Source organism: Sceloporus occidentalis, unplaced genomic scaffold, assembly GCF_023333645.1.
Source record: "Sceloporus occidentalis isolate IW3139 unplaced genomic scaffold, rSceOcc1.0.p SCAF_3, whole genome shotgun sequence".
Classification (NCBI taxonomy): domain Eukaryota; kingdom Metazoa; phylum Chordata; class Lepidosauria; order Squamata; family Phrynosomatidae; genus Sceloporus; species Sceloporus occidentalis.
In genome coordinates this window covers 5,030,123-5,038,115 of record NW_028316983.1, presented here as the reverse complement: position 1 = coordinate 5,038,115, position 7,993 = coordinate 5,030,123, and the positions used below count along the sequence as shown (strand labels likewise).

The 7,993-nt window shown below is 45.2% G+C and overlaps 1 protein-coding gene across 1 annotated transcript; it reads right to left on the bottom strand.

Moving 5' to 3' along the window:
• Positions 1–1,011: 1,011 nt before the first annotated feature.
• On the bottom strand, positions 1,012–4,031 carry SLC52A3 (solute carrier family 52 member 3). Its single transcript, XM_089518446.1, has 3 exons — positions 2,968–4,031; positions 2,417–2,540; positions 1,012–1,224 (listed from the first exon to the last, which is right to left on the bottom strand). Exons 1-3 carry the CDS (start codon positions 4,029–4,031, stop codon positions 1,012–1,014), a joined length of 1,401 nt encoding a protein of 466 aa, XP_089374572.1.
• Between the last annotated feature and the right edge of the window lie 3,962 nt (positions 4,032–7,993).

Below are 7,993 nucleotides of genomic sequence, written 5' to 3'. Positions count from 1 at the left end.
TAACACAGGCCTGCAGCAAAATTCACCTCTGCCAAGGGACAGTGGAAACTGGTATTTTCTTAAGGGAAAGTGCAAATTAAAATCCACTATTTCCCAAGACAACGGGCCCTTGGTATCTACTGGGGTTTGCTTCCATGATCCCTGAGGATACCAAAATAGAGTGGGCCATTGGGATCCAATTGGGTTTGCTTCTAGGACCCCTGTGGATCCCAAAAGCCATGGATGCCCAAGATCCATTAAATACAATTGCGCTGTGTGTGTGTGTGTGTGTGTGTGTGTGTGTTCCATGAATCCATGGAATAAATCCATGGATTGAATCTGTGGATAAAGAATCAGAGGTCCAACTGTACATCACAAAGTCAAACGTGGATGAAGCTGCTTCCCTCATGTGAATCCTACATAAAGATATTTTACCAACACTGGAGCAGGTTCAGAGAAGGGTAGCAAGGATGATAAGAGGTATAGAGAACAAAACATATGAGGAAAGGTTAAAGGAACTGGGCTTGTTCAGTTTGGCGAAGAGACGACTGAGGGGTGACACAACCACCTTCTTTAAATACCTCAAGGGCTGCCACAGAGAGAAGAATGAAGGCTTGTCCTCTGCTCCCCCAAAGCATAGGACTAGGTATAATGGTTTGAAGTTACAGGATGGTAGACTTCAATGGAATGTGAAAAGGATCTTCTTGCCAGTGAGAGCAGTTGAGCGATGGAATCAATTGCCTAGAGAGATGGTAGGGTCTCCTTCACTGGAAGTCTTCAAAATGAGGCTGAAGAACTACCTTCTGGGGATGTTCTTTCTGGACACCTGCACTGAGCCAGGGGTTGAACTTGATGGTCCATAGGACCCCTTCTAATTCTAGGATTCTAGAATTCCATGAGCTTACTCTCTTCCCTTCCTTCAGAAGTGTGGCACCATATTGGCTGATTCCTAGAGTCAGGCATTGTCCCACCATGGGCTGACTAGTCAAGGGCCTGATGGTTGACCAATGGAGTCCCTGTTTCCTTCTGAGGTCATGCTGGGCACTGGAAGCTGCAGAAGTCTGCCGATTTGAAGAGGCTGTAGATGTTCACTAAAGGGAACATGGTCAGTGCTCCCAGCAGGGAGCCCAGCTGCTCCACCGCTCCGTACCACACGAGGGCGCTGTGGCTGTGGCTTCGAAGGATCACCCCCATCATCACCTTGACATAAGTCAGTGTCCCAGTGAAGAAGACCCAGGAGATCACCTGCCAGCAAAGACATTGTGTATTAATGTGTATGCAGAAAAGCCATCTCCAAACCAAAGGCCAACACATTAAGCATTTTCCTTTTAAGTACAGGACCTTGGTTCTTTTCACTGCGTATTATTTGAACTGTTCAACTTATGTGATTGTATTCTTTGGTTGATTTGAAAGTTTTTCATTATACACACACACACACACACACATTTTAATATTGGTTTTAATATACTGAGTAATATGTTACAAATCTGTAATTGCAATATAGGAAGACCAGCCAATAGATCCATAGGATCCCTTCTAACAGACCATATCTGTGGGATCAAATGCAAGAACCATCTAATTCAGTAGCCTACTTCATACAATGGCCAACCATGGACTACCTGGTAGCCCACAAGTGAGCCATGAAGGCACCAGGCCTCCCATGTGGTTTGCATTTGCCCCCCTCTCCTCACCACGATGTAGTGGTTTTACTTCAAAAATACACTATAAAACTGTAGCTTCCTCTAAGTCACCACAGTCATGGCTAATAATAGCCAGGGACAGATCTCTATGAATCACCCCATTTTCTTATACAGCAGATGTGGGCAAAGTGTGACTCATGGAGCAGAGTTAGGCATGCAGCTCCTAGCCCCCACTTTTCTTGTCTATGAAGCCTCCCATTAGACCTCCAAAGACTCAACTCTATTTTTTCAGTTTCCTTTTTGAGCACTTTTTGCTCCCATGCAGAGAGCCATGCTGCAACATGACTTCCCTGTAGCCATTTGGAGACAGACTGCAGATGAAACGAAGGTATTTGGGCTTGCTGTGTGTGGGGTGGCCCACAGGAGATTGGGGGGGGGGGTGAAATTGCTCCCTATGCAGTTGCGTCCCTACTTTTTAAAGCCTTTTCTACTATAGCTAGGCAAACGTCATTCCTCACAGCAAGACCAAATACGTCTATAGTTTTTTGTGGGGTTTTTGGGCTATGTGGCCAAGAGTTTCCTCCCTTTCGTTTCGCTGGCATCTGTTTCCAAATAGGTCTGTTTTCCTCTGGGCAGTTCATTTTAGCTGATTTTTTCATTTTCTCAACTACCGATTATTTATTTATTTATTTGGCATGAATTCCCAATGATATGCAAATATGAGGAAATCCCATTAAACAACCATTCTGCATGAAAACCCTTGCATGCAAGACTTGTGAAGAAGGGGAGCTACTTACAATGAGAACATCCCCCCAGGTTGAGTGCTGCAGGACAGGGCATGGGCTCAGGGCAGCCATGCCCATGTTGTAGGCCCCAAAGGCTGTTCCAGTGGCTGTCAAGACACCCAAGACAGGGAGAGACCTGGGTAGGAGAAAGAAGCAAATCATCAAGACTGGACACTGGGCAGTTCCTTGCTGACCTGGAGATGGGAATTCAGATAGAAATAATTAGATCTTCCCAAACTGAGTCTCAAATGGAGAGTGTGGGGGAAGCAAAGAGGTATCAGTACTTGATTAAGGAGAAAGAGTCTATAGACAATGCTTGCCCTTTGTTTTCACTCCTCTGTATCTTACTTTGGTCTGTGAGTTCAAGCCTTTTGCTGATTTGAACCTTGGTCTCCAAAGTCATAGTCCAACACTAGCTCTCTACAAAATTGGTATCTCTCCCAATTACAGCACTTGAGGAAAGCTATGGTGGTTCAGCCAGTATGAAAGGAATAGAAACTTGACCGAATTGAAATGCCCAAAGAACTTTGAACAGAAATGGTTGGCTGAAGAAAGGTACATACCTGCTGGGCAGAAATGTGGCAACGGTGCATGCTAAAGGGTTGGCTATGGAGCTCAGTGTGGCAGCCAGGTGGTAGGCAATGCTACTGTAAGGCAAGCATGAGTAACTTTGCACAGAGGGGAGGACCCCATTAGTCAATGAATTCACCCACGCCACAAGAAGGTATATGAAGATGAACTTGGTCTGGGAGTAGGCAGCTGTTCCCGGATCTTTATCATCTTTTCCTTTAGTGGTGCTTGGCACTTTTGCATCAATGGTTGAGATTGAGAAGCACCCTACATTTGTTGGTCCTTGCCCATCCACAGGAATCTTATGGATAGCATTGAGAGTGATGTCACTGGCACAGAGGTTCTCTTTCGAAAGCTCCCACACCTTGGGCAACCGGTTGAGGAAGAAGAAGGCCACAAGACAGGAAAACATCATGACGGAGAGGATGATGAAGAAGACCATGCTGGAGAAGTTAGCAGGAGAATACCGAGTTTCCATGTGGTGATGGACATCTTCAGCAGTCATGTTCCGCAAGGTTGTGTTGCTGACTGTTGCATTCTCTGGGGCTTCCACCTGGACACACTTTGCAATTCCTGCCCCCTGGGCCAAGGCAAAAAGAGCTGGGATTAAGCCACTGAGTCCTTCACCAATGAAAAAGGTAGTCACATAGCGAGGGTGGAGCCGTGCCATGAAAGGTAAGAAGGTGACGGAAGAGGTACAGTCTACAAGCGATAGGAAGAAGGCCAGAATAAAGAAGGGGGTGCTGTGCATCCGTCCAGCCACAGGTGTGATATAATCCCAGAAAAAAGCCAAGAGGAAGCAGGCCACGGCTCCTGCAGAAACCACCATGCAGATGACAGGCACCTCGCTCAGCATGCCAGGCTTCAGCTTGTGCATGAGGGTGATGAAAAGAGGCCCGATGTTGGCCAGTTGGATGATGATGATGAGGTAGGAAGGAAGGTACCAGCCTTCAGGGAGTTTGTTCACCAGCAAGGGGAGCTCTACCCACACGCCGTTGATGGCCATCCAAGACCCTGTCCCAAAGACACATGCCAGCACATGGGTGAGTAACGCCATGGTTTCTCCTAGCAGTCCAAGAAGATGAGCCTAATTCCTGTGGGAGGAGAGAGGATGATTAGTGATAGTGCAGGAAACATTGGAAGCCTCTTAGTGCTCTACACTGGTAGCTACACTTTTCCCAGAATTGAGGGGAAGGCCAACAAAACCTGCTGCCTCTGAACAGAATGCTTCTCCAATGCCTTATTCAGGGGTTATTCACACTGTGAAATAATCTAGGATGAATCCGGGTTAAATCTCCATTGTTCACACACATCCCAAATGTGCCTGATTTAAGTTTTTTTGGGGGGCGGGGGCTGTCAAAAAACCCACTTAATCTGGGATAATCGACATCAGGGTTTTCCCCAAGTCTTTTTGAAAAGATCCACATTGTCGGTAGTGTCAATTGAGGGGGGCATAAAACAAATAGCATGTTCCTGCTATTGATCCCTAGTGACTGGTATTCAGAGTTTTAAGCCCTCTGATCCTGGGGGTTTCAGACAGCCAGTGTAACTGGGATGTGCACCTTACTGATGGCATCCATCTTCTTAACATGGTGCCCAAAAGAAGCCAGATTAGTGCCAATTAGACTTCTAAAGGGAAGGCATCCACCTGTACAGATTTGTACACCCAGAAGTTGCCTAGTCTCCCCCTTTGAAGCTTCTAAATTAGGGGCCACCACCTCATGGATTAGCAGTTAATATGAGTTCCACCACTGTCACCATGCATTGTCTGAAGAGGTGCATCTGCTTTGATGGAGGAGCTCTTCTATTGATCCTACATACCTTCAGGTTAATTTTTTTTTTTTTTTTGGAAACCAGGTCACCTCCTTCACCTCTCCTGAAGAGCACCAGCGGAAATCCCTTTCCAGCATGTGAAGGAGTTCTCCTCACCTTTCCCCATTCCTCATCTCCCTGCAAACGGAGCGTGTCAAGGGCTCGTGCCTCGCGTGTGCTGTCTTCTCCTCAGGTGAAAGACTTGTTAATTCCCAAGCAACTCCACCTTGAAACTGGAGGAAGTCAAAGAAGCTGCCCTTCGCCAAAAGGCCTCCCCACATGAAAAAGGCAAGCTCCAGAGAAGCTGCTAAGCAAGTTCAGCTTCATAGTTTATGTCTGGTTGGTAGTGGCTCCGGGGCTAATCAGGTCAGTGACAGCAAAGGCAGCAGTTGTGTCTTCTCACTGTCACAGAGAACAAGAGCCACAGTATCAGCCACGCTGCACACAGATGACACCTATGGTGCCAGGGCGAGGAGGTGGAGGAATATCAGGGCAAGAGCCCTGCCTTGAAATGTGGGTGTGTTCCTCAGTTGTTACATTTGATTTTTTAAATTATTATTTGAATGTACTTAACAGTAGTCAAGAATCAATAGAGGGGTAAATCCTGGTGGTTTCTTAGCACATGTGTAAGTTTCCATACAACTGAGCACTAAAGTTAGAATCGTCCAAGCCCTTGTATTTCCCATCACCATGTGTAAGAACTGGATAATGAAGAAAGCTGATGGAAAGAAAATCAACTCATTTGAGATGTGGTACTGGAGAAGAGTGCTGAGGATACTATGGATGGTCAAAAAGACAAACAAATAGGTCCTTGAATAGATCAAGCCTGAACTCTCCCTGGAAGCCAAGATGACTAAACTGAGCCTGTTGTACTTTGGTCTCATCATGAGAAGGAAGGACTCATTGGTAAAGACAATAATGCTAGCAAAGGTGGAGAGAAGTAGAAAGAGAGGAAGTTGGGAAGTCACCATAAGTCGGGTCCAACTTGAGGGCAGTTAACAACTACATCAACAACAAAGTTTCCAGATGGAAGCAGTCAGACACTTTTGTCCAAAGTAGAATAGTTTGATGTTGTGGAAGGAGACTTGCACATGCTGAGTATGCCTTTCACATGTGCATTATGTGTGGTTGCATTAGTTGCACAATGCCACAATTCACTAATGAGGAGGTGCACCGCTACCACTGCATAGGATTTCAGCCAAGGACACAGTTCCTTACTTGTACATTTTACAGGGGAACTGCCACATGTCTCTTATTTGTCTCTCAGTATTCATGCCTGGCAAAGTGTTCTGGGGGGATTATTAGATACAGAAAGTTTTGTTGCTATAGTTTTTGTTGTCTGCCATGAAGTTGGCTTTGAAAAGGTCTTAGTATTTTACAGTCTTTCCATCTCTTTTGGGTTGTATACACAATTAATAATTCAAACTTTCCTTTTCTTTCCATGATTATCACCACCCACATCATCACCCTCACCATCACTGTCATACTGGTGTAGACTTATGATTATCCTATGAATGAGAACCTCCAAGAGCTCCATCATCAACAGCCCTGTTCAGATCTTGCAAACTCAGGGCAGCCATGGCTTCTTTGGTGGACTCAATCCACCTGTAGTGTGGTCTTCCTCTTTTCTGACCAACTTCCACTTTGTTGTTGTTATATGCCTTAAGGTGGCACCAAGGTGAACCTATCATGAGGGTTTCTTGGTAAAATTCAGAAGGGATTTGCAGTTGCCTTCCTCTGAGCCTGAGAGAGTGTGACCTGCCCAAGGTCACTCTGTGGGCTTTTCCCAAGGCTGAGTGGGAATCCAAACCCTGATTTCCAGGACCATGGTGCAATGCTCAAATCACTGCACCATGCTGGCTCTCTCCTTTCACTTTATCAAGCATTATTGTGTCTTCAATGAGTCACATTTCCTCATGATATGCCCAAAGCACGACCAACTCAGTTTAGTCATTTTGGCTTCTAGTGAGAGTTCAGATTTGTGCTTGAACCCAATTGACTTTTTGAACTCAATTCTCTCCTTTGAGCCCATGCAGAATCTGCAGAATTCTCCTCCAACACCACATTTCCAAAATGCCTATTTTCTTCCTTTTCAGCTTTCTTAAGTGTCCTGCTTTCACAGCCGTACATAGAAACTAATATTCGATAGTATGGACAATCCTGACTTTGGTATTCAGTTACATATCTTTACACTTGAGGATCTTATCTAGTTTCTTATCTCATTACCCTTCCAAATCTTGCTCTGTTTTGTTTTAATTTCTTGCAAGCTGCCTTGAGTCCTGAGCCAGGAAAGAGATAAGATTTAAATTAAACTAATTGCTTGATTAATACAATTATTTCGATGTCTTGACTGCAATCCTTACTTTTGATCCAGGAATCTGTGCAAAAAAGCATGGCTTTTGTAAACAGGTTGCATTGTGTTTTGGGTTGTGTTGTGTTGTGTGGTGACTGTGTCGGCAGCTTGAGCCTAAGGCTAGGCAACACACTGGAACTTGACTTCCCAACTGTCTCCAGAGCGTAAAGGAAGGCTCTTTATTCTCTCAGGCTGCTTGGAAGGAAAAAGGAAAAAGAAGAAGCAAAGAGCTCTTAGCTTGGTACTGGTATTGAGGTTGAAACATAATAATAGAAAAAGTGCAATGATTAATGTGTTGAATTTGCATAATCCGAAGGCACATTAACAAGAAGTATAATTATATTAATTTGCATAATATGCACATCCGATGCCCGGATATGTGGGACTGGAATATGGGAAACCTAATTAAAACACTATTTTTCTTTAAAGATATCAAAACTGAAAACAATTAAGGCTGCATCCACACTGGAGAGATAACCCAGTTTGGCACTGCTTTAACTGCCTGACTCAAGGCTATGGAATTCTGGGAGATGGGGTTTGTTGTGGCCCAGAGCAGAGTGGAGAACTTCGGAGAAGGCTTTCTCTTGTGTTGCTCTCAGATCAGGAGTGTCACTAGGGGATGCGGGGGACACAGTCCACACCGGGTGACACCACAGCTCCCCAAATATCCGCCTTTTTGCAGAAATAGGCTATGGCATTTCCTGGAGCTCAGCAGAGGAGATATTTGTGAGCAAAGTGAGGCCCAGTGTGACGAGAAAGGAGAGCCCTCAGGGTACCTCTCTAGGAATTTCCAGGTCCTGTAGTGCAACTCTGTGGTCACCATCTGCCAGAAGTTGACCACAGAATCACGCTGG

Excerpts from the sequence above, each read along its gene's own strand:
- SLC52A3 (XM_089518446.1), bottom strand. The coding sequence starts at position 4,031 with ATGGCGTTACTCACCCATGTGCTGGCATGTGTCTTTGGGACAGGGTCT. Across the intron at positions 2,541-2,967 it reads GCCACATTTCTGCCCAGCAG|GTCTCTCCCTGTCTTGGGTG; the intron begins GTATGTACCTTT and ends TCTCCTACCCAG. Across the intron at positions 1,225-2,416 it reads CCTGGGGGGATGTTCTCATT|GTGATCTCCTGGGTCTTCTT; the intron begins GTAAGTAGCTCC and ends CTTTGCTGGCAG.